This window comes from Cololabis saira, chromosome 8, assembly GCF_033807715.1.
Source record: "Cololabis saira isolate AMF1-May2022 chromosome 8, fColSai1.1, whole genome shotgun sequence".
Lineage (NCBI taxonomy): Eukaryota > Metazoa > Chordata > Actinopteri > Beloniformes > Belonidae > Cololabis > Cololabis saira.
The window spans coordinates 38136803-38163486 of record NC_084594.1 but is presented as its reverse complement, the minus strand read 5'-3'; the positions used below and the strand labels follow the sequence as shown (position 1 = coordinate 38163486).

The window sequence follows — 26684 nt, the reverse complement described above, 5'->3', positions numbered from 1 at the left end:
AAAAAAAAAAAAAAAAAAAAAAAAAAAAAAAAAAAAAAAAAAAACACTGGGTTTGTATGTGTATGTTTATGTATGTGTACGCATATGTGTGCGTATATATATGTATATATTACATATAGTAATAATGCACATATATACACTTTTGGTTTCTACCGTCATGGTATCAATCAATAATATGTGTGCAGACAAGGTAAAAGAAAAAAAAAAAAAAAAAAAAAAAAAAAAAAAAAAAAAAGAATTGTATTGAAAGAAAAATATAAACTATTTAGTAATTTACTTGCATGTAGGACTGTGAAACGTCTAAATCTGATGAGGGTTGTTGTGTCACTCATCTACGATTTTTTTTTTTTTTTTAATATAGATAAGATAAGTTTCTCATTGTTTAATTGTTATTTACTCCTAAAATCATAGAAAAATTCTTACAATTAGATTTTTTTCGGAAGAGGGTTGTGTCATCTTTTTACAATGTTTATTAAAGACAAACACTGACTCAAATGGTGATATCAGCATTAATGTTGCTGATTTTCTTAAAAACAGTAAGAGTCTGTTTAAAATATGAAATACATTTCTTTTACCAAATGGTGATATAAATAAGAAATAATTATATATATAAATTCCACATTTTAAGACATCAAACCTTTATTTAAATCAGGTCAAACATGTCCAGCAGTGTTGAATCCTCAGAGCATCAGAGTCAGCGACAGCGAGGAAAGGTTTTCTTTCAGCGGTTTGATTTCATTTGAACAGTTTTAGCAGAAACTGAGGTGCGACGCTGCTCAGCAACATTTAGTAAGTCGTTTGTTGATGTGTTGTGTTACTGGTCTAGATCCTGTCAGCGAACTCGCAGAGTTTGAGAGGTCGAGCCCTAGGTCACAGCACGCTGAGAGGATCGGTGATGTCCCATGGAACCTCCAGGAGCCGGCGTGATGGACGCAGGCCCTCAGACGGCCTCCAGTGACACCAAATGGCAGATTTCTGTGTGTATGTTGCTACAGGAGTTACTCAAATCCTGTCTGGAAGACCTAAAAGTCTAGAATTTATTAAAGAAATATAAGCTTGGCTGCTCTTTTTTTTTTCTTCAAAGATTACGATGTTTGATTGATGTAATTTCATATTTTTGGATTCTTTTGGAGTCTGCAAATTGTCGCGTCACTCCATAAAGTCAGACATTTTGAGAGGATTTAACCAGTCAGCAGACTAAAGGTCTGCGATCTGCTTTAGACAAACCCTTCTGCTAACCTCATCCCATAAAACGTCAACTTTTACGACAGAACGAGAGTAACTGGCATCATATCCACAAGTCGTGTATAAACATAAAAGGCTGGCAAAGCAAGACATTACAAAGAAAGCAAAATGAAAAATCTCTGACATGATGTCCAGAAGGTAACTGATAATCGATCGCTCTGAAGTCTCTTTTGGTCGTACGAGTCCAGTTCAGATTTTAAACTGAACATCCGTCCCGATCATCATGAAGTCCTGCAGAAAACATCACAAGCTTTATTAATATAGTGATACTTGCAAAATGTGATCTTTTGAAAATCCATCACAGCTTCATCAGACGTGTCTCTAACCTTCAGGACTTGAAGCTGAGTGTTCTGGAGACTCATCTTTCCAAGTGCAGGAAGTGGGTAACCCTTAGCAAGTTGAACTGTGATGAGAAATGGATCATTTTAGATAATTTTAGATCAATCAATCACAGAAATCTCATGCAGGAAGCGGCACAGTGACATCAGGGCTTGACAGATAAGTCTATGGAAAGAATGCAGATTAAAAATATACATAAACATGGAAAATAAATAAGTGCAAATTAAAACTCAAAGAATCCAGTCACTGACTTTATTTCAGTTACAACAAAATGTGGATCATAAAGAATCAGAACAGAGCATCTCTGAACCTGGTCATGTAAAATATTGATGCTAGAGAGTTCAAGGTCTGACATCGTTGGGTTTGGTTGGATGTTCTGCTCCACTGAGGTCTGGCTGCAGATCTTTACTGACATTTAAGTTAGGAGACCGTGAGGACTGTGGTGAAGTCTTCAACATGAACTTCTTTATGCCTGAATCCACCCTTCTGTCCAGCGGTCAAAGGCTGTGACACAAACCCGAGGTCATTCCACCCACTTAGCAGTTAGACACATGAGGGAGAGTTGTATTTCTTGGCTGCAAAAGAGGTTAATTTAGCTAAATCTACCCACGTGATTTGCAGATTGCACCAGAAATTGTCATCCGGAGAGATCTGGGGCCTCATTTAAAATGGACTGCGTAGGAGTCATACTAAAAGTGCACGTACGCTCAAAAGCCGAAAATGCCGGGCGCAAAAAAAAATCCGGATCTATAAAACCGCGTGCACGCAGACTTCCAAGTAAGGTTCTCTTTATAAATCACAGTCCAGCTGGAAGGCTGCGCACGTGAATCCGCCTGGTACCCCGCCCTCTACACGCCCACTTTCTACCGAAAATGGAATCATTTTGCATATGAATGAGCCTGCTGAGCATGCGCAGTGGCTTCCTGCAACCTGTTTGGCTTCAGAATGAATGAATGAACGTGTCGAGCCACCGTGCCACTGAATTTCACTGAGATCTGAGATCTAGATGTTGTTGATGAGGAGGACAGGAAAACCACATTATTTTGTGGTCACAGTAAAAGTAGAAAAATAAATAGTATAAAATAAAGCGAGTGAGTGGCAGCACGCCGTTGCTGCGCGCAACGCCGTGAGTTCCCCGGTGCAACAGGGGGACACACGTCCCCCCGTCTTTTCAAAATCATGTTTATTTTCCCCTTACTTTTTACAGTTTAAAAACTAACGGTAGGCTCAGCCTTAAATTGCAAATTATCAAGACACTGTATGACACGGTGGCGCAGCAGGTAGTGCAGCCGTCTCACAGCTAGAAGGTCCTGGGTTCGATTCCCGCCGGGGACGCTGTGGGTGCTGAAGTGCGTGTTAGTTCTCCCATGACTTCAGTGCCCACACCCTGGGTGGGGTTGGCGAAAGGGCCTTTCTGTGTGGAGTTTGTATGTTCTCCCCGTGTTCCCTTGGGTAGCTAATGTGAGCTACCCTCACAAAAACATGCACACAGTCCTGGGCTACACATGCCCCCTCTGGCCAACCGGGGCGCCAGATGGGGTGGGGAGGATCTGGCCGGAATAACGTGATCCTTCCACGCGCTACGTCCGGTCAGAGAATCCTCACCCTGTCTGGTGAAAAGAAGCGGTCCGTCACTCCTCAGGATAAGAAGGAGACCTGAGCTCAGTGTAGGGCCCTCCCTGGGTTGGCAGAGGAGAGCAATGCCCAGGACTGTTACTTAGGTATGAGCACTGGGTGAAGAAATGGGTAAAAAATCGGGGATAAAAAAAATATTTAAAAAAAAAAAAAAAAAAAAAGACACTGTATGAAAGCGATACGAGAACGGCCCCGCAGCCCTGCTTCACCCCCCTCTCCCCCTCCTCCCCCCCCCCGTCTCCCCTCAGAGCTGCTCAGGGCGGGTTTATGGTTCTGCGTCACCAACGCAGAGCCTACGGCGTAGGTGCGCGTCGCCGCGTACCCTACGCCGTAGGCTCTGCGTCGTTTTAACGCGGGGGCATAATTTAGGCACCATACACCCGCACGTAAAGGTTTCACGCGCCCGTAAAACTCATATGAAAACAAATCTGAGTCCCTTTAGGGAAGAAATGAGGGGCTCCGTGGGGCTCCCTAAACGCAGCCCCTCATTTGTTCTGTCCTAAAGCGGTGAAGGAGGTTCCCGGCGTGTCCTGCACCGCGGCTGCAGCTCCAGCAGCACCAGAGTCCTGACTGACAGCTTCACACACAGAGGAACACGATCAGCGCTATATTATTTTATTTTATTATTTTATTATTTTAAGTCTGATATATTTTGTGATATGTGATGACATTATTAAGAGTATGACATGAATCTGGCTTCATTTCACCACCTCAAACCCTGCGTCGCCAGTTCCCCGTGTCTTAAGTAAATTCTTACGGGAGGGTCCTAGTTGCCGTAAAGATAAGCAGATTTTTCGGTTAGTTTTTTCTTTTTAGATCCGAGGATTTGCGTAGAAGGTGGCTTCCGCAACTTTCAGGCGCTTTTTCTGCGCAAGCAAGCTTTATAGATGAGGCCCCTGATCATTTAATGAACCATTTTATTTGTCATTGATTAAAATCATTGTTACATTCTGACAACAAATAATTAAATAAGTGACACCTGTCATGTGTGAAGTCTGAGATACGGTAAAAAAAGACCCGTACAGTTATGTTCTGTGTCAGCGGTGCTTCCGTGCGCTTGTATTTAAGCACGTGCGGTACATGACACTGATGTTGGAGGCAAGCAGGCGGTGGTCGGTGGCAATGGCAGCAGGCTGCAGTGGCTGCTGCTACATATAGCTAACAATAGTCGAAAATGCACCAAAACTGTAAAAGAAAGACAGCTACAAACAAAACACAACGGATGGACGAACAATGTAAAACAAGAGTTAATACTGATGTGGCGTTTCCTTGGTGATGACAACAGAAGGGATGAAAAGGTGGTTATATTTCTGCTGGACAGGTGATTGTCCTTTTATCACACGTTACAAATGGTTCAGGTGATGAAACCTGAGGGGACCCTCTTGATTCCTGACTCTGTGTCCATGTCTGCCTAGGTTTATGCTCACATAGGCGAAATTGTAACACGACCGTAGCTTACGTTTTCGTTAGCTGACAGCCAGATTGTACATTTGCATATTTTCCTGCAGGGAACATAAAATAAATAGCGAGCTCTCCACATAGATACTACGCAGGAAGAAAACAGAACTCTATAATTGACGTTGTCATCATTAAAATGCAATCAAATCCATCAAAAAGAAAGATAAGGATATAAGCTATGTGAGAAAAAGAGGTTTAAGAAAAAATGTTGGTTTCATTTTCATAAAAATGATCAGGGGCCTCATTTAAAATGGAGTGCGTAGAATTCATACTAAAAGTGCACGTACTCTCAAAAGCCGAAAATGCCGGGCGCAAAAAAAAATCCGGATCAATAAAACCATGTGCACGCAGACTTCCACGCAGTCCAGCTGGAAGGTTGCGTAGCTGAATCCGCCTCCTATCACGCCCAGAAATGCATATGGATGAGCCTGCTGAGTATGCGCAGTGGCTTTCTACAGCCTGTTTGGCGCAGATCCATAGTTTGGCGTCAGAATGAATGAGAAGTAGCAGCCACCGTGACACTGACTTTCACGGAGACCTAGATATGATGTGGAGGACAGGAAAACCACATTATTTGGTGGTCACAGTAAAAGTTAGAATAAGTATATAAATAGTAGGCTATACAATAAAATAAAGCGAGTGAGTGGCAGCACGCCGTTGCTGCGCTAAACGCCGTGAGTTCCCCGGCGCAACAGGGGGGACATGTCCCCCCGTCTTTTCAAAATCATGTATTTGTCCCCCCCACTTTTTACAGTTTAAAAACTAACGGTAGGATCAGCAAATCATCAAGACACTCGGGACGGCGGCCCGGCGGCCCCCGCTCCCCCTCCTCCCTCCCGTCTCCCCTCAGAACTGCTCTAAACTGATTTATGGTTCCGCGTTACACCAACGCAGAGCCTACGGCGTAGGGTACGCGGCGACGCGCACCCTACGCCGGACCCTACGGCGTAGGCTCTGCGTTGGTGTGACGCAGAACCATAATTCCGGCTGTAACAACATGTGCGCACGTACCCGTGCATGACAGGCAGATACACACGGGGAGAAGGGACTATTTCTTTAAAAAAAATTTTTTTAACTTTATCCTTATGAACGCAATTGTTATATAGTCCAACTTTCCTTATTTTAATCAGAACACTTTCTTTTTTCCTCTTCGGCGTGGAGTAGTGAGCTCGGAGCGGCAGTCATACCCCACCCCCCCCCCCGCCGCCCGCTCCGTTATCAGCACTATTTTATTATAAGTCTGATATAGCCTATGTTGTGATATGTGATGACATTATTAAGAGTATGACATGAATCTGGCTTCATTTCACCACCTCACAGCCTGCGTCGCCAGTTCCCCGTGTCTTAAGTAAATTCTTACGGGAGGGTCCTGGTTGCCGTAGAGATACGCAGATTTTTCGGTTAGTTTTTTCTTTTTAGATCCGAGACTTTGCGTAGAAGGTGGCTTCCGCAACTTTCAGGCGCTTTTTCTGCGCAAGCAAGCTTTATAGATGAGGCCCCTGGGCTTTGAGGATTAGTCATTAGGCCTTGAAATTTACATCAGACGTTACCAAGGTAATCAGTCTGACTTCTAAAGTTGCTAATTGTGAGTTTTTCTTTTCATATTTGCAAAACATAACTTATTTACTACGGTAATGTTTGACAGCAGATTACATTTTTTGCTTTTGATGTGTTTTGGAGATTTTTACCACATGTAACCATCAACAGTAACAAATATTTTACTCTATCAATACATCCGTTATCCATAACCACTTCCTCCTGGAAACACTAATCCATCTGGCTGCCTGATATTTTATTCAGTTCAAAAAATGTATTAAAGGAGCTGTATGTAAGAGCAATAATAAAACGAATCATAAAATGACCCCGATATGTCAACAGACATTTAAAAGTCATGTTCATTTCAAATACTTATGTCACTGACAACAGCACTCAAGCCAGGATATTCCAGTTTAAAAAGAGGAGTTGCAGCCCTCAACTGATGTTTATGTTGTCATTTTTTGTTTTGGCCTGAAGCTCCCCCCTCCACCTATCTCCCAATCACCAAGTCAGTATTGTTTCGGCATCCGGGTTGCCAGCTCGGCTCTAATTATCGCAGCCATGGCAACCTACGTTCCTGCTGCATTCTGCAGCCTACCTGGCAACCTCTGGTCGGGGGGAGGAGGGGGAGGGTACACGCCGCTCAACAATATTTTGAAAGTGACTGCAGTACCAGTTTTGGCCATTTCTTATAAAGTAAGGGGTAAATCCACAAAAGGATTGCGCTGCTTTTGCGGCCGCTAAACCGGTGCAAATGACACAAAAAGAAATCGTCTAATTCACAAAGCACCCGCAAAGGGCGAATTGCACCACAAACTGCGCTGCCAAGCAAATAGTGGCATTGTGCGCCTGTGCCATTTGCATGCATGTAAATTAGGTAATATTCATACACTCGGCGCAAAATTGCCCCCTTTCTATGCAAATAAGCCTCATTGCAAAAACCGTCTAATTCACAAAGGCCAGCGCTATTTGCCACACGCAAAAATAGTGGAGCAAATACCGTGTAAAGCGTGTATAAACTGCGTGCAAACTCACTCCTCACTCCCGCTCTGTCTCTGTTTCTCTCTCTCTTCAATATCATTCAAGCCTGTGTGATACTGAATGATATTAAGGGTGAAATCTACAGTCAGACATGACTGTAAACAGTCAGATAAAGTGGGGTTGTGGACTTATCTCGGATTTAAAAATAAAAATAACAGGACGGAGCTCAGGATTCATCCATACAGTAGGGGCTGCTTTATTACAAACAATTCCACCATATAAACATATAAATCTAGAATGTGTGTGTTTAACAGCTGACCTGTAGGTGTGTGTAGCAAAACACAGAACATGAATTACCGTCAGATCCTTATCTGGGACCTCATCTATAAAGCTTGCTTGCGCACAAAAAGGGCCTGAAAGATGCGGCGACGCGCACTGTACGGTGCGCGGGCCGCGTAACCTACGCCGTATGCTCTGCGTCGATTTAACGCGGAACCATAAATCAGCCTTGAACAGCACTGAGGGAGGAGGGAGGAGGGGGAGCTGGGCTCTTCGCACAGTGTCTTGAGGATTTACAGGCTGAGCCTACCGTTAGTTCTTAAACTGTAAAAAATAAAACGGGGGGGACAAAAGCATGAGTTTGAAAAGTGGGGGGGCATGCCCCCCCTGTTCCCAGTGGAAATTGCGCCCTTGCGCCTCACAGCGTTTTATTTTCACTCGCTTTATTTTTTATTTCTGCAGTTTTCATTATGGACCAATCTGTGTGCTGAAATATCATGGAGAAATTGAGAACACTGGAAACAGCTCCGCTCACTTACTCAGACAAGGGCAAATTGCACTCAGCTCCAAAAAAAATTGCGGCGCAATTCACAGCGGGCGCAATCTGTTCTTTGTGGATTTACCCCTAAGAGTACAAAATACCGTGCTTGCAACATTGAAGTCCTTTTAGATTTTAAATGAAAGGATTAAGAACGTCCACTGACGCTGATGGGCTCTTCCCACATCAATGCATCTGTAATTTCAGTCATTCAGTCTCCAGAAGTGGGTAACAGTTGAATATGCAGTATGTTAAACTTTGATACAGATGTAAACATTGAATGTCTCTGTGAAGATAATGTGTGTAATGATGCTCTGACAGCTCAGCTTAACTCACTCGTCCTGAACTGTTCTGTCAGGAAGGTGGAGCCCTTGGAAAGTTGCAGGGTAGTTACATTTTTGAATTATGGTTGAAAACCAAAAACAACAATCTCACCATTTACTATGGGTATCACTACCGTCTTCATGAGCAGCTGGAGGATGTTGTCGAGTAATCTGACCTGCAATTAAGCGTAATGTTGGTTTAAGTAACTGAATATATTCACAGTCTTGTGTATTAAATGCAGCTCTCACCTGAAACTGGCCCACGTAGCTTGTGCCCAGGGTGACACTCATTCTGCAAAAATGGACAATATTATAATGTTATGATCACATCCTTTCAAGGACCTCCAGGTTAAAGTCATCTGTTTTTCTTACTTGTTCAGGCCGACCTTCCCAACAAGTTTCATTCCACTGACGACCATGTTGGCTGTCACGCTGGTGTCCTGCAAAAACAGCGGTGGTGTAGTAAATGTTACGGACATAATTCACCTTGGTTATTAAGTGTGGTTCTACACACCGTTCATTATTATTATGCCAAATTGATATGTTGCATGTAATTTACTATCCGTAGTTATTTCATGCAACTATGACTGTTCAGGGATCGTGGTCCCTTTAAATGTGATGATGACGTTGAGCTCCATGCCGGTCGGGTTGCTGGACAGCTCCATTTTGTTGATTCAGTGTTCTGAGGTTTTTCAATAAATGGCACATTTTTAACAGTATTTTGACGGCAAGTATTTAACCGTGTTTTCTAGTATTTAACGTAAATTTGAGTATTTAACCATGTTGTTTGCTGTCGCCATGACGACGGAGGTGGCGTAAGTGATGTGAAATGATTATTTTTAGCAAAAACCACAAGCGTTTCCTACTTCTAACCAATCATAAGTGGTGCATTAACCTAACCAGACCTTAACCAGAGCGTCGTCCAGCCACAAAATATCAGTTTTAATTGCTTTTGAACCAGTAAGTGGAGACAGGCGATATTTAAATTCATTGTTTTAACCATTCTCCCATTCTGTCAAACACAGGGAATTCCCTGGGAATCCCCTCTACGTCATAGTGACGAGCGGAGATCCTGATCACGTGACGAAGCCCCGACGTGGACGTGTTTTTTATTTTTTTTATTTATAAACTTTATTTAACATTTCAATTTATGGATCGTGGGTGTGTGGTGATTGATTACTGTTACGTGGAAGTAAACCTGTGAGAAAGTGAGCAATCCCTCCCCTTCTCACTGGACTTTTTTTTAATGTGTGTGGCAGAGTGGAGGATTGGGCGTGGTCTGCGGGGGAGCAGCACACAGGTGTGCCTGGTTCTGTTGATTGTGGTACACCTGTGTCCAATCAACCTCTCCACCCTGCCTGGGGTTAAGAGCAGCGGCTGGATACCAGAAAGGAGTCTGCTGATTTGATGTAGCTTGCTGAGAGGCTATGCCCCTTTGTGCCATTTTTGAAGACTATTGTTTTTGCCTTCCCCTGTATGTCTTTGTGCTTTTTTATAATAAAAAGCCTTATTTTTTTGGCATTCTACGCTCTGCAAGGTTCTTTTTACACCTCATCACCCAGCTCCAGTTTTGCCTTGTCCCCTTGTACGTGGGGAGGCCGCTCTGGTTCCTCACATTTGGTGTCAGGAGTGGGATCTTTGGCGCCACCTGAAAACTGGAGAGAAGAGGTGGGAAGCGACGCCGTGGGTTTGGCGGAGTCTGGGAGACCCGGTGACCAGCAGGAGTCTGGGAGACCCGGTGACCAGCAGGAGTCTGGGAGACCCGGTGACCAGCAGGAGTCTGGGAGACCCGGTGACCAGCAGGAGTCTGGGAGACCCGGTGACCAGCAGGAGTCTGGGAGACCCGGTGACCAGGAGGAGGTCTGTAACCGGCAGGATGCGTCTTCGGATACCGGGAGGAAGCGTCCTCGGATACCGGGAGGAAGCGTCTTCGGATACCGGGAGGAGGCGTCCTCGGATACCGGGAGGAGGCGTCCTCGGATACCGGGAGGAGGCGTCCTCGGATACCGGGAGGAGGCGTCCTCGGATACCGGGAGGAGGCGTCCTCGGATACCGGGAGGAGGCGTCCTCGGATACCGGGAGGAGGCGTCCTCGGATACCGGGAGGAAGCGTCCTCGGATACCGGGAGGAAGCGGCCGGCAACCGGAGGAAATGGCCGTTTTCCTGTCTCGCAACGGGGTTGGCGAGACTCCAGAGGGGGAGGGAAGTGTGAGAAAGTGAGCAATCCCTCCCCTTCTCACTGGACTTTTTTTTAATGTGTGTGGCAGAGTGGAGGATTGGGCGTGGTCTGCGGGGGAGCAGCACACAGGTGTGCCTGGTTCTGTTGATTGTGGTACACCTGTGTCCAATCAACCTCTCCACCCTGCCTGGGGTTAAGAGCAGCGGCTGGATACCAGAAAGGAGTCTGCTGATTTGATGTAGCTTGCTGAGAGGCTATGCCCCTTTGTGCCATTTTTGAAGACTATTGTTTTTGCCTTCCCCTGTATGTCTTTGTGCTTTTTTATAATAAAAAGCCTTATTTTTTTGGCATTCTACGCTCTGCAAGGTTCTTTTTACACCTCATCACCCAGCTCCAGTTTTGCCTTGTCCCCTTGTACGTGGGGAGGCCGCTCTGGTTCCTCACAAAACCGTTAAATATATTGTGCTTTTGAACGTTAAATATTAAAATAAACCGTACACAGGTACATTTACAACTTATATTGAATCACTGTGAATACATCAATGTCATTTACATGACGTTAAATTAAGTATCCTAAATAAACAAACATATTTACAATTCCTTAACATACATCATCTTTATAAAATGTAGTTACTATTTCAGATGCACTACATAATAGATATATTTAATTGATATATGTTTTTAGGGTTAGGGTTAAGGTTACTCTAGGTTTAACCCAAACCAATGTGACTACAAATATGGCGCTGATTAGCATAACACTGTATAGCATGACTCTAGGGAAATGTAGTTCTTAGCTAATTTTTTTTCCCACAGAAATAGAGGTTGTTAATACTAAAATAAGAGTGTACATAGTAGTTTAAGGGCATGATACACACATTTGTGTAAATATATTTTAAATATATAATTGTTAAATGTGTGAAAATTAATTTTAACCATGTTTTACCCCTTAAAGGAGCATGAGGCTCCTTTTAAGAAATTAGACTCTATAGCGCCACCATTTGCCACGACGGCCGTCGGGGGTACTGCAGCCAACAGCGAAGCCGGCACGGGAGAACGGGGAGAACGTGCATGCAGCGTCATGTGACGTCACATCCGCAGGACAGCGCGGGAAATTCCGGCCCGGAATTGCAGCACATTTTGCAGCACACAGCCTGTTCAAGGCAACGGAGAGATACACTAGAGGACTCATCCTTTTGGGTTTGAACGCTTCATCTGACATTATTACTAGAAAACTTAAAACGTATACAAATTCTTTTCATAAATCCTGCCTCCATCCTGCCTCATGCTCCTATATAATATAATATAATATAATATAATATAATAATCCTGACCATGTATGATCATTCTGAGGGTTTTGTGGGGTGGGGGGTAAATCACTTCAAATACAGCAATGTTACTGTATGTCATTCTGACCCAGGATGTATTTGTTAGGTAAAATAAGGTATATTCTAGCCCAAAACACAATGTATGACTGTAATTAGGAAAAACATCAATACACTGAAAGATTAGTCCCACCAAAGAATAAAAAAAAAAAACGTTTTTTTTTTAAAATTTTTATCCAGGCTGGAGCTATGAGGGTCAGAATCTATACCTGACAGATCATGCGACTCAACAGGGGTAAAAATGAAACTTAATCCTATGATAAAACCAAATACATTTTTGGAAAAGCCTTGACCTGTAGATTAACATAAGTCAGAAAGAAGCTCATACATGCCTCCTGCTTTGAAATAATGACCATTGAACCTTGACCTTGATGCATTTTTAAAGGGTTATAATTCTGCGATAAAAGGGACTATAGACATGAAACCAACTTTTATGGAAAGCTCTTGATCTAATGTATCATGCCAGAGTAGTCATCACTAGGTGGCGCTATAATATAAGGGTAAAACCTGGTTAAAATTAATTTTCACACATTTAACAATTATATATTTAAAATATATTTACACAAATGTGTGTATCATGCCCTTAAACTACTATGTACACTCTTATTTTAGTATTAACAACCTCCATTTCTGTGAAAAAAAACAATATTAGCTAAGAACAACATTTCCCTAGAGTCATGCTACACAGCTTTATGCTAATCAGCGCCATATTTGTAGTCACATTGGTTTGGGTTAAACCCAGAGTAACCCTAACACTAACGTGTAAAAACGTTTTAAAAAACATATATCACTTGAATATATCTACCACACTCCTGTGTGACGTCTCCACAGGCAGTCCTCGGCCAATCGTACCTGTGTCGAGTGCCAACGGGCCAAGGTCCACCAACACACTAAAGCCCCGCTGGAGTTGTTATCGGTTCCTGAGAGACGTTTTGACCATGTGAACGTAAATCTGGTCGGCCTTCTGCCCTCCTCTCACGGTTTCTCATACCTGTTGACCATGGTTGACAAGACGACCCGCTGGCCTTAGGCGGTGCCATTGACATCGGTGGCATATGTTGAGGTTGCACGGGCTTTTCTTGGCACCTGGATTGCTCGTTTTGACACCCCTTCAGATATATCCTCTGACCAAGGCGCACAGTTCACGTCTGAACTGTGGACCGCTGTAGCACAGAGCCTCGGAGTGAAGCTCCACCGCACGACTGCCTATCACCCACAGGCTAATGGTCTCTGTGAACAATTTCATAGGTCAATGAAAGCTGCCCTGCGTGCCAGCCTTAAAGACAACAACTGGGTCGACAAACTCCCTTGGGATCAGGACTGCGCCAAAGGAGGACCTACAGTCCTCATCTGCCGAGCTTGTTTATGGGCAGCCGCTGCGGGTTCCAGGGGATTTTGTCCATAACACCACGGTTCCTTGGTCTGCTGCTCTCCAGCGGTCTGCTCTACTGGACAATGCAAGACTTTTTGCGCTTGTTCCTACTTCCCGTCACGGCCTACCTCAGTCGCACGTCCCTGCTGCACCTAAGAAGGCTATGTTTTCATTCGCCGTGATGCCAACCAGGGACCGCTACGCCCGCCCTGCGAGGGCCCTTTCCAGGTTTTTGTAGGTGGGAGACAAACATTTTGTGGTGGACATGGGCGGTAAACCGGAGCGCCTCTCCATTGACCGCCTAAAACCAGCTCACTTGGACGTGGGTAGGCCCGTTGAACTCGCCCAACCCCCACGACGCGGACGGCCTCCCACTCTGCCCCCGCCCCCTGTTTTCCCCCCTCCCCAACTTCCCACGCTGCCGGCCCCGCACCTCTGTCACGATGTGACCCCTGCCGCAGTCAGCTCCCATCAACCTCCAGTACAGCGCAGCTGCTGTGGACGGTTGATACACCCCCCTCCCCGGTGACTGATGTGTTTTTCTTCTGATATGGTGAATTCTGGGGGGACCTGTGTAGTGAATGTTACGGACATTATTAAATGCCAAATGTATAAGTTGCATGTAATTTACTGTCCGTAGTTATTTTATGCCCATTTAAATGTGATGATGACGTTGAGCTCCATGCCGGTCGGGTTGCTGGACAGCTCCATTTTGTTGATTCAGTGTTCTGAGGTTTTTCAATAAACAACAAACGCTTTCATATGGGAAATTGTCTCCTCGATTTTCTGCAATTCCCACAGTGGGAAATTGTAGGTGTTTTTCAAACCATCACTTTTCAGAATATTGCCCTCAAACTTACCAAATGTAGCACAAAAAGAGGGGAAAGTGTGCCGTTGGGTTGGATGGCGTAGGCCGTCACAGCGGCGGTGGCCTGAATCGTCATGTTGTTGGGTTCAAAAGTGGTGATGGGATTCTTCTCTGCCTTAACGAGCAGCTTCATCATCAGACCCGGGAATCGCTTGGCAATCTTATAAAACAAAAAAAGCTGTGATGCATTACTGCCAACAGAGGCATTTCTGCATCTCTAAATAAATATATAACAAATACATCTATAAATCACAAATTTAAGGTCACCTCTGGGATGAAGACTCCAAATGTTCTCGTGCTGAGTCGTACAGGAGAGCTCTTTGGGATCTGTTGTGACAGAACAAGAAAAGTCTTAGATCAGAGTGATCTCATGGACATGGATGTGCTAGAGAAGCAGAAGGACCATGGTGCGGACCATGTCGTCTGTGATGTAGAGGGTGAGGAGGCCAGCTCTGTTGTACACGAATGCTGCAGAGTTGGCGGTGAAGGCAGAAATGCCAATGTACAACATCTTGTTGTTCTGTTGTGGCAGGGAAAAGGCTGCTGCTGTGAACGGAGGCTCCTGGTGATTCCCAATGTTGTAGAATTCACCCTAACGACGAGAAGATGCGATGGAAGATGAAGTTAGATCTACAGACTCTGAGAATGTGCAGTGATTTCCAACTCCTCACCTTTAAGTTGAGCTCTATCGCAGGTTTTGAAATGGTTGGTGAAGACACTAGGGAATATTCAATTTCTGCATGCTTGTCAACCTTGGCAACAACTGGAATAAGGTAGAATATTATTATTTCATCCTCTCATTAGAGAAAAAGGGTTAGGTTATTAAAAAATGTAAAGTTATACCGTTGAGAGTTTTCAGCTCAGGATTTAAATCAGATACTGCTTTGGAGACCAGAGGGCATATCTGTAAAGAACCGAGGAGAAACATCATAACAGAGAACTAAAACAAGCGCTTAGATGTTGATTTATAAATTTAAAAGGCTCATCATAACTAACACGAATTAAAGCTGCAAGCAGCGATGAACGGGCCCTTGCGCGTGCAATTTCCACCAATAAAGGTCAAGGACTCCAAACTAAGTCCGACGACACCACCCATGGCTCTTTATGTCAAACCATTCAAAAGTTATGGCAGATAATAGGAACTATCAAATATCAACCAATCAGAAGAAGGGGCGGGGCTCATTTGCACCAATTAAGGTGAAGGAGTCAAAACCGAGTCAGATGACACCACACACGACTCTCTATGTCAAACCATTCAAATGTTATGGCAGAAAATAGGGACTACCAAATAAGGACCAATCAGAGGAAGGGGGGGCGCGCTTTTTGGCGTCTATCGTCGCCACGGTAACGCTTTTGACTGAGAAAAGTAATGCCCATCGTCGCAGGATCGAGACGCACATTTTGATGTATAACACACCTGGGTGCACGTTACGGTTCGGGCAAAGAAATGGCCGAAGAAATGGCATAAATTGCGCAAAAATTACACGATTAATTCAAAATGGCCGACTTCCTGTTCGGTTTCGGCCATGGTGCCAAGAGACTTTTCTTTAAGTTGTGTACTGATACAGGTGTGTAGCGATTTTCGTGCATGTACGTCAAACCGTATTGTGGGGCTTGAGGCACGAAGTTTTCTAGGGGGCGCTGTTGAGCAATTAGGCCACGCCCATTAATGCAAACCATTAAATATCAAATTTTTTAATCAGGCCTGGCTTGCGTGCAAAATTTGGTGACTTTTGGGGCACGTTTAGGGGGGCAAAAAGGCCCTCATCTAGTCGGAAAAATAAAAACGAGAAAAACAAGCAAAATTCCTACATACACAATAGGGCCTTCGCACTGTCAGTGCTCGGGCCCTAATTACAAGGAACTATTTTCTTTAAAGAATTTCATTCATCCATAACTTTCTTTTCTTTAATAAGATCAAACTTTTACAAAAGAACAATTTGAGAGTTATTCCTCGGATGTGTAATAACCAGTGTTGGGTGTAACGAGATTACATTCGCCAGTAACGCAGTAATGTAACGCGTTACAGTTGTAATTTGGGTAATCCCGTTATAGTTACTCTAAGACAAAAAACATTACGTTACTTTAGTTACTTTAAGCTTTTCAGCTACATGTAGAACGGGAGAACAGAAAAGAAAATCAAACTTGCCTTTCATGCGTCTTCACGCGTTGCGCAACACTTCTCTGACTTAAGGCTGATTTATGGTTCCGCGTTAAATCGACGCAGAGCCTAGGGCGTAGGGTACGCGGCGACGCACACCGTACGGTGCGCGACGCCGTGTACCCTACGCCAAAAGTTCTGCGTTGGTGTAACGCAGAACCATAAATCAACCTTTAACGTGATCTTATGGGATTTTACGGGATTTTACGGGACTTCTGGTGCTGTTCTGGGCACTGCAGTAATAAGGTTCCAACTACAGGACTGTCTCAGAAAATTAGAATATTGTGATAAAGTTCTTTATTTTCTGTTATGCAATTAAAAAAAAACAAAAATGTCATACATTCTGGATTCATTTCAATCAATTCATTTTAATATTGCTGATTATGGTTTACAGTTTAAGATTAAGATTCCCAGAATATTCTAATTTTTTGAGATAGGATATTTGAGTTTTCTTAAACTGTAAACCATGATCAGCGATATCACATAATAAAAGGATTGCAATATTTCAGTTGATTTGTAATTAATCCAGAATGTATGACATTTTAGTTTTTTGTAATTGCATTACAGAAAATCACAATATTCAAATTTTCTGGGACAGTATATGTTGTTCATTGGCAATTGAGTTATGGTGCAGCTCAGGTGATATTGCGGAGTAATCCAAAAGTAATGTAACTAGTAATGTAACTAGTTACTTTCAGCAACTAGTAACTAAGTAGTGTAAGGGATTACTTTTTTTAAAGTAACTAGTCATATGTAATGGATGTAATGGATTACTTTTTTTGAGTAACTACCCAACACTGGTAATAACACAGTTGTTTTATTTCTACGTCGTTTGGTCTGACTTGTGCCAATTGGGCAGTTTTAGGACATTTTTAAGCTGCTTCGTGTTTTCGTTTTGTAATTGCTGCCAGAAAGGTGACATCCGCTCTATGCAGATGACTCCATGTCTGTCTCCAGATTCACACAGCTTTTTCACCTTTGAGAAAGAGTCACATCAGCTTTGTTTTGGTCCGTAGGAACATTTACTTCTGACATGACGTCAGTGAACCACACAACAAACAATAAGTTTAAAAGCCAGCGGATGTAGGGAAGGTGTGTTTAGATAAACATATATATTAAGGTGTTATGGTATAATATTGTGGGATGGTTCGTGTTTCTGTAAATCTTTAATGCATCTTTCTATCACCAAATATAAACCCCTAACCTTACACAATATTTTTATGCAGCTCAACTTAGACATCTGGCCTGTTGGTGCAGACCTGACTATGAGTCTAAATGGAAAAAAATGGAAAGGGAATTACAGGGCTTTCAAACCCAGACATTTTGTGGGGGACAAATATCTGATAGATACTTTGAGACATGCTATAAACCCAATAGTAGCTTTACGGACTAAAACCTAAACAAAGTCTAGAACTGGTTGCTAATATGGATAATTTAGTTTAGTGCGCTACGAACATGTCAAACGAAAGGTTGTATTTGATTCACAGTTGCTTTGCAGGTTTATTTTTCTTAACTCTAACTCATAATACATATCGAAAAACAATAAACCGAATTGCTCACATCCCAAAAACATATGCACAAACTAGCCACATACTATGCAAACACTAGGCACTAGTCGAACACAGTTTGCTTCTCAAATCAGCAGCACCTGTATTTGGGTTTCCCAGGTTAAATGGCATAAGCCAGCTGACCCAGTTGAACCACAAAGCAAATATAGCCCCCTAGTGGCATGGAGCAAAATTACAGGAAATAATACAAAATTAATATGGCTCATACAGTAGCATTTACATTTGAAATATAGAGCACTGTAGTGAAAAAGTACAGACTTAAGAGGGATATATGCACTCTGAGGTAGTTCACGTATGATTTAAAGTTTAAGCCAGGGATGTATGATCCAATATTCAAAGAATGAGAACAAAAAGGTGCGTCAGCAATATGTACAGTATTAGAAGTTTCTAGATCTAAAGACAAAGTATAGCCTTGAAAACAAAGACTTCTTGAGATACTTGCAGTTGAGAGATTATTTCACAAAAGAGATGAGGTCAAATTAAACTATAAATAAAGTGATTGGTGTTATATTAGCGATTTCTACAAACAGAAAGGACCTCGGGCCATTTCTGCTTCGTATCAAGCTTTGGGTGAGAGCAGGAAGGAATCAAGACTTTATATAAAAGAGAAATGGGAATCAGAACTAAAAATCCAAATGTAAGAGGAGGAGTGGTACCACATGTGTGAGACAAAATGTACATCAACAAATGTATTAATATGGAGGGAGTTCTGCTGGAAGAACCTAACTCGCTATTTTATGACGCCAAAGATAAAATTTAGGCATCTCGCTATACGACAAGACTGCTGGAGATTTTGTGGGAGTGTGAAGTCAGAACTCAGTTATAAAAAATGACTTGGGATATGAAATCCCAAATACTTGTCCATTGATGTATGTAGGTAATATTGAGAAGGTTGTAATGAAAGAACATTTGTACCAAAATATTACTCGCAGCAAGTAAGAAAGTCGTCACAAGAAGCTGGCTCAATGTGAAACCTCCAAAACAAGAGCAGTGGTTGGAAATTGTCCAGGAAATACTTGTTATGGAAAAATTGACATACCGGTTGAGACAAAAAAAAAAATGTATTTGAAAAAAACTGGGAACATATATATGAGACATGACACCAACTGAACAAATGCAAGGTGGAACAGTGTACTGAAGAATAGTATCTCCAGACAGTTAACTTGTAAACTTGTAACTTGTTTGTTGTATTGATTTTGCCTACATACATATATGTGAAAACTCAATAAAAATTGAAGAGGACATATCAGTAGAGGATATTTAAACAATAGGCTGCTTTGGTACTGATATAACATAATGCAGGACCTTCTGATGGTCTCAGACTCTCCTAAAGATCTGCTTGTTCTGTTAGGAACATTAAACTATGAATTGCCATGTGTGTGCATGACCCCAGACAGGGCTTTTAGTCACTTTATTGGCTGGTTATTCCTCACCTTTTTCTCCATTTCTTTACGCAAAGCCTTGTCAATGGATTGGCTAAAGAGATTGTACAGCCAGCTGAAAAAAAATCGTAAGTAAAAAGTGTAAAAACATTCACAATCCCTCATTCAGGTTCAACCCTGCTGCAGCAGGCTTCTCTTACCTGTCTCCACCATGGAACTTGACTCTGGCGCTGCCAACACTGGCAGCACAGTTGACGCTACTGACCTCCGGTCGGCCCATCGCATCACTCTTGATTCCAGTGCTTGTGCTGATTGTAAGCCCATTGACGTTCAAAGAAAAAGAGCCACTCTTCCTTCTGTTGAGAGACACAAGTCAGTGCTGCAGAAGAAGGTGCAGTTGCATTGTGTTTTTAAAATAATGTATCTTTTTCACTCACATCCATCGAAGGAACTTGACCCTCCAGTTTCCATTCAGATTGATGACGGCATTAGTGATCCTCATTCCAACTCCGGTTCCTGGCACAAGAGTCACTGAAGACTGCGGTAATCCCACATTCACTATTTGAATACTAAAAGAATCACAGTTACGGTACGTTAGGATAGTCAGGTCCTCAGTTTTCAACAGAAGTTATAAAAGCATCAAATAAACTGGTTCCTTACTTTGAGAAGCTGTACTCGACCTTGCCAATGGGAGACACCCTCGTTTTCCCAGAAAAATCAGGGATTTTGATGGATTTGAGTTTCTGCTGTAAGGCAGCCATGCCCAGTACCCTGCCTATCAGAAGGGAGGAACATTTGATAACGATGATTTAACTGTGTGGAGATCCTATGAATGAAAGAGGAAGTTTCAGCTGCGAGGCTTACCATACTCAAGGCCTTTTTCTGTCAGCCTGACCTTTACTCCGGGGTTGATGCTTGAGGACGTGGGTATAAGAGCCACCAGGGTCAGAAAGCAGATCAACATCTTGACTTCTGGGAGAATACACAACAAATTCATCAGCAAACCTTCCTTATTTTAATAAGATAGCAGGGTAAACCAGGTGAAGCTTCTGCTTTGTGAAGAATTCTCAGAAAAATGTCAGTAAAACCCAAATCAACACATGGTCAAATATACATGTAAATGAAGAGCTCCATCACATACAACAGTATCACACTCAGTGCCTTACTGAAGTAAAAATAAAGAATGATTGTGACTTTTGAACATAAAATACCAAAATATAATTTTTTGTGTTTTATGTTTTTAACTACATGGAAATGTGGTAAACTCCAGGTGTAGTGGCACTCTGTTCACTCTAATTTGTACCACCTTTTGAGTCAGTCCACAAAAACACTATTTTGGACGCGAGCGATGAGACATGACAACTTCCTTGGCTTTTAAAATGTTTACTTGAAAAGATTAAGGTAATTTACACGTCCAAAGCACGGTCAAAAGACTGTGTTGCTTCCAGCATATTTCTGACTCAAACTGAAAGTGAAACTAAACTTCTCTTTACATGAAACCACAGTCACAAAATTAAAGTGACAGCACAACCTAAAATACAAAACATAGAAAAGACTTTATCATGTATCTACACATTGCTAAATTATGAATTTTAGTCTAATTTAAACCTTATGAATTATAATGAAATTATCATTACCCATTTTTAACTGTTTTAACTAAATTATTAACCATTACTTAATCAGGCCCTTACTGGCCGTTACATTACCCGGCCCCCAATTGGTTAGGCAGGATGACTAAGCAATTACAAACATAAACATTCAGCCTTTTCTAATGTCCATGAACTGTTCAACATAGTCTCTTATGATCCGTCCTTTTCTCAAGTCTTCCCACTTGATCTTCTCTCCTTATGCTGCTTCTTCCAGCAAACACAGTTTGTTAAAAGGCCTTTCCAAGGTGCTTGTTTTGGTTTTTATCTTCACTCTTCGCACCATTCCGCTGGAGTCTGGTAACGTTTCAACTACTCTTCCTATCAGCCAGGAATTGCGAGGAGATGAACTGTCCACGAGTAACACAACATCTCCAGCTGTGAAGTTTCTCCTTGGCCTTGACCATTTTTGACGCTCTTGGAGGAGTGGAAGATACTCGCGTGTCCATCGAGTCCAAAATAAATCTGCAAGATATTGCACTTGCTTCCATCTCTTTCTTGTGTATGTGTCATCTTTGCTGAAGATACCTGAAGGCATACTGGGTTGAGACTTCAGCAGCAATAAGTGATTGGGCGTTAGAGGTTCAACGTCATTCACGTCATCCGAGATACTTGTGAGCGGCCTGCCGTTGATAATGCTCTCGACCTCACACATTATCGTCTGAAGACAATCATCATTCACGCTTTGTTCTTTCAAAAGGGAATTGATTATTCTTCGTACTGTACGAATCTGCCTTTCCCAAATCCCACCCTGATGGGAAGCGGCTGGGCTGTTGAATATCCACTTGATTCCCTTTGGTTGCAAAGCTCTTTCAATCTTGTCATTATCCAGATGTGTGAGTGTTTCTCTCATCTCCCTTTCAGCACCCACAAAGTTCGTGCCGTTGTCCGAGCGCATGATGCTGACTTGACCTCTTCTGCATACAAAACGCCGAATCGCATTGATGCAGGAGTCTGTGTCGAGGCTGTCTGCCACTTCTATGTGCACGGCTCTGAGGGTGAGGCAGGTGAACAAAACACTGTATCTCTTGACTGTACTTCGGCCCCGCTTAACATCAAATGGCCCGAAATAATTAACACCAGTGTTTGTAAAAGGAGGTTTGTCAGGCAAAAGGCGATCTTCGGGTAGGTTCGCCATCTTTTGCTCTCCGACCCTTCCACTGGTCCTGCGGCACACTGCACACTTGCTGATTAGCTTTCGGATAGCAGAATTGGCTTGTGGGATCCAATACTTGCATCTCAGTCGTGCCAAGACGTAACTCCGTCCGCAGTGTCCTGTTCTTTGGTGTATGTCTCTCAATATCAGTGTAGCGACCCTACTGTGCTTAGAGAGTATCGCTGGGTGTTTGACATTTTCTAGCATGGCGGACTTGTTGAGTCTTCCGCCAACTCTCAAAGTGCCATCTTGAAGAATCGGATCTAGTTTGACCAGCCGACTGTTGCAACTGACTTGTTTGCCCTTTTGCAGAGCTTTGATTTCTTCTCTGAACTGTTGCATTTGACTGAACTGGATTATCTCTGACTCGGCGGTGACTAGATCATCCAAGGTAAGTGATTTCCGTTCTGTTGTTCTCTTATATTTCTCCATATGTTGTTTTAACTTTGACTTTTGCTTTTCAGGATCCGTTTCAGTTTGACTGATTGTTCTTGAGAACTCTTTTCTTTCATCCTTCTGTTGCTGCAAAGTTTTCTTCAGCTTTACAATCCAGGCAACTGAGCTTTTTAGTTTATGCCAGTCCGAGTAATAGTTGATCAGCATGTTCATTGGTTCCATGTTATCTTTAACTACGATTGTGTTGACTGTGACTGTGTTTTTGACCTCTGGGTCACCTTGAAGGCTTTCTTTCCTCTGCACAGGTTGTTTTGGCCAGTCACATTCGTTGTTCAACAGGTATTTCGGTCCATTTATCCATGTTCCTCCTTGTATCAAGGCTTTGGTCTTTAGGCCCCTGCTGGCTTGATCTGCAGGATTTTCTGCGGTTCCAACGTAGTTCCATTGAGTAGGCTTGGTGGCTTCTCGAATCAGTGTGACTCTGTTCGCAACGAAGGTTTTGAATCGAGCAGTGTCATTGTCAATGTATCTCAGCACAGTTGTGCTGTCTGTCCAAAAAATGGACGGTTGCAGTGGAACCTGAAGTTCTTGATGTAACATCTTGTCAATCTTCACTGCGGTAACTGCTGCTGTTAACTCGAGTCGGGGGATCGTGACCTGCTTGAGTGGGGCCACTCTTGCTTTCCCCATGAGAAATGAACAATGCTTCCTGCCTTGTTTGTTTTCCAGCAGTAGATATGACACAGTGCCATATGCGTATTCTGACGCATCTGAGAAATTATGTAACCGCGCTGCAGCAGTGCATCCAAAGTCAGAAGGTTTCAAACATCTGTTTACATGTAAGTCAGAGAGGTGAGAAACATCTTCTTTCCATCTTCTCCAACCTTCAGCATGTTTTTCATCAATGTTCTCATCCCAACCATGTTGCTCTTTACATAGCTCTTTCAGCAGGACTTTAGCAGGGAAGACGACTGGGGCCAGGAAACCAAGGGGATCGTAAATAGAGTTCACAATGGATAAAATGCCCCTCCTTGTTGTAGGCTTGTCTTGTTGCTTCATGCTGTAGGTGAGAGTATCCGTCTCTGTGTCCCACTGTATACCGAGAGCCCTCTCGACTGGTAGAGTGTCATGGCTTAGATCCAGATTCTTTGCTTCACTGGCTCGGTGTACCTCTGGGATGGACAACAACACCTTCCTGCTATGACTCATCCATTTCGTCAATGTGAAACCTCCTTTGGCACACAACGTGCAAAGTTCACTAGCTAAGGTCACTGCATCATCCTCTGTAGCTACACTTTTCAGACAGTCATCTACGTAAAAGTTGCGCAAGACTGTTTGCACAGCTTCTGGAGATGCAGTAGCTTTATGGTCCTCAGCTGTTCTTCTGAGCGCGTATGAAGCGACACTTGGTGACGAGGTGGCTCCGAAGAGGTGCACCGTCATCCTAAATTCCTCCATGGGCCCATCCAACTTGCCATTGGGCCACCAAAGAAAGCGGAGAAGGTCTGTGTCTTCTTCTGGGACCTGCACTTGATAAAACATCGACTCGATGTCCGCCATGATGGCTATTGGCTCTTCGCGAAATCTTAAGAGGACACCAACTAGTGTGTTGGTCAGGTCTGGTCCCTGTAGCAATTCACCATTCAAAGAACGGCCCTGATAGGAGGCTGTGCAGTCGAAGACCACTCTTAACTTTCCTTTTGTCGGGTGATACACCCCGTGGTGCGGTATGTAGAACACCCTGTTGTCGTTGCGGTTCAGCTGATGTGCTGGAACTTGGACAGCATAGCCTTTGTCAATAATGGTGTCCATGAAGACTTTGTAATCCTCAAAGAATTCAGGATTCCTCTTGAACTTTCTGAGCAAACTGGCTATGCATTGCTCCGCCACACAACGGTTATTTGGCATTTGGATTTTCCTGTTCCGGAGCGGCAATCCAATGCTGTAATGTCCGTTTTCCAAAGTTGTTGTTTGCTGCACAAACTGCATGAAATGTTTGTCCTCTTGTGACAACTCTTCTTTGTCATCATAGTTGCGCTCTGAAAAGTCAATATTATATTGTTCGATCAGTAGTTTCTCAACTTCCATCACAGAGATCCTGTTCACTGAACATTGAGGTGGTTTGTTCTCTGTGTCATCCAGTTCTTTTCTCAAGGGCCCATTGACGACCCAGCCAATGGCAGTCTTCACCGCATAAGGGCCTCCATCTCGACTGTTGATGATGTGCCACGGCTCCATAGCATTTGGACAGTTTGATCCAATGAGTAAGCCTACATCTGCTTTTAATTCTGGCAAGCGTACTTCCTTGAGGTAGGGCCACTTCTCAATATCTGATTGTCTGGGTATGTTGTCGGTGTGAACAGGTATGGTGCTGTGAGTGTACACCTTGGGTAGTTCGATATATATGGTATCTTCCAGCCCGCACACTTCGAGATCTGATATCACATAACTGTTCATGAGTTTCTGTTCTCCAGGTTTGTCTTGACCCATGGTGCTGAGAAGTATTTGTGTTGGTTTTCCTTTAGTGTTCAGCTTCTTTTGCAGTTCTCCCGTGCAGAAAATGGCTGTGCTTCCCGGGTCAATAAAGGCGAACGTTTCCACATACTTGTCACTCCTTTTTGATTTAACCTTCACCGGCACTATTGACAGCACACATTCGGGTTCTCCGGCCCCCGTGAGGCTACATGACTCTTCCTGCACAGAAACTTGGGCACATGATACCTCATTTCCATGAGCACCATGATTCTTCTCTGGTGAAACAGAACCTTCTTCACTTCTGTGAACCCCATCGCTGCTCTCATGTGAGACAGAACCTTCCTTTACGATGTGTAGAATGTCGGGATGCCTTAACGTACATTCTTTACACTCCATTTTTCTCTTACAGAGCTTGCTGAGATGGCCAGGAGTTAAGCATCCGAAACATAAGCCCTTTGACTTCAAGAACTCCACACGTTCCTTGTGTGGCTGTGTTTTGATTTTGCTGCACGAAGCTAGGGTGTGGGCTTGCTGGCAGTACAAACATGGCTTATCAAAGGCAATCCCTGTTTTGCTTGAGTTCGCTGGCTTCACAGCTGTTCCTGTGGGCCGTTTGTTTTCATCCGAAACACTGGTAGCAAAACTGCTTTTACGGACCTCTCTCTTTGCAGGTTGCCTTTCCTTTTGATCAGTTTTTTCACTTGTGAATGGGCGGCTGTCTGGTATGTTACCAAAGAGGGGGTCTATCACTATCTTAGCTTGGCGGTCTATGTACCTCACAAGATCGGCAAACTTTGCTCTTCTGCCTCTTCGTTCTTTGATATCGTATGCTTCAGCACGCCAACGTTCTTTCATTTTATAGGGTAGTTTAGACACCACAGTCCGTAGGTTGGTAGGGTTGTCCATCTCATCTAGAAATTCTATGTCTTCCATAGTGTTGCGACATCCAACCAAAAACATTGCATAAGCACTTAAAGCTTTCCCATCATCGGTCCTGATCTGCGGCCATTTTAGAGCCTTATCAATGTACGCGCTGGCAATCTGCAGCTCATCCCCATAATGTTTATGAAGAAGTTTCTTTGCTTCAAAGTAACCTTTGCTGGGTGGCATGTGAGCACAGCTGCGAACTAACTCTTGCGCTTCACCGGCTGTAAATTGTTCCAAAAAGTACAATTTATCTTGCTCATTGTCCGTCTTTTGTTCTATTGAGTGCTCAAATGCTCTGATGAACGATTTGTATTGCATTGCGTCGCCCCTGAAGACAGGAATATCCTTGGTTGGTAGCTGAGATTGCTTCTGTTGCTTTATTAGCAGTTCAGTGATTATGTTCTGGTTTTGCATGACTTTTAGTATGTCATCACCTGTGTTGGCTTGAGCATTGTGATTCAGTTGTTGTTGAGACACGGGATGCGGCATTTGTGAAGGTGTGGGAAAGTTCACGTTGCTCGATCGAGGAGGTGAAACGCAGGCTCCTTCTCTCTTTATGTTGCCACCTCGTAGTGCTTGTGCCAGTGCGCGGCTAGATAAACCATCATCGGATTTCTCGTATTCTTTTAGTACTTTTAATTTTGCACTACTTTCAGCTAATGCAGTCTCCAGCTCAAGTTCTTCCTTTGCGACTTTGAGTCTGGCCATGTCCAGCTCAAGTTGCTGCCTTTTCTTCTGTGCAGCAGCACGTTCAAGCAGGGCTGCGTGTTCTGCTTCTTGTTTAACACGTGTTGATGAAACTCGTGATGAGGATTATGTTCGACTAACTTGAGATCCA

At 43.3% G+C, this 26684-nt stretch overlaps 1 protein-coding gene across 2 annotated transcripts in view; it reads right to left on the bottom strand.

Moving 5' to 3' along the window:
• Positions 1–621: 621 nt before the first annotated feature.
• Positions 622–26684, bottom strand: part of LOC133448939 (bactericidal permeability-increasing protein-like) — a 28709-nt gene continuing 2646 nt past the window's right edge. For both annotated transcript variants that reach the window (XM_061727961.1, XM_061727963.1), the window contains exons 2-16: positions 20111–20218; positions 19907–20021; positions 19684–19815; positions 19447–19602; positions 19298–19361; positions 14979–15039; positions 14807–14898; positions 14551–14727; positions 14403–14462; positions 14128–14295; positions 8707–8774; positions 8584–8626; positions 8447–8510; positions 1572–1648; positions 622–1476 (exon numbers count right to left, since the gene is read on the bottom strand). In XM_061727961.1, coding sequence (XP_061583945.1) covers positions 1435–1476; positions 1572–1648; positions 8447–8510; positions 8584–8626; positions 8707–8774; positions 14128–14295; positions 14403–14462; positions 14551–14727; positions 14807–14898; positions 14979–15039; positions 19298–19361; positions 19447–19602; positions 19684–19815; positions 19907–20021; positions 20111–20210 — 1419 coding nt within the window. In that variant the 5' untranslated portion in view covers positions 20211–20218 and the 3' untranslated portion in view covers positions 622–1434. The remainder of the gene's footprint in view (positions 1477–1571; positions 1649–8446; positions 8511–8583; positions 8627–8706; positions 8775–14127; positions 14296–14402; positions 14463–14550; positions 14728–14806; positions 14899–14978; positions 15040–19297; positions 19362–19446; positions 19603–19683; positions 19816–19906; positions 20022–20110; positions 20219–26684) is intronic.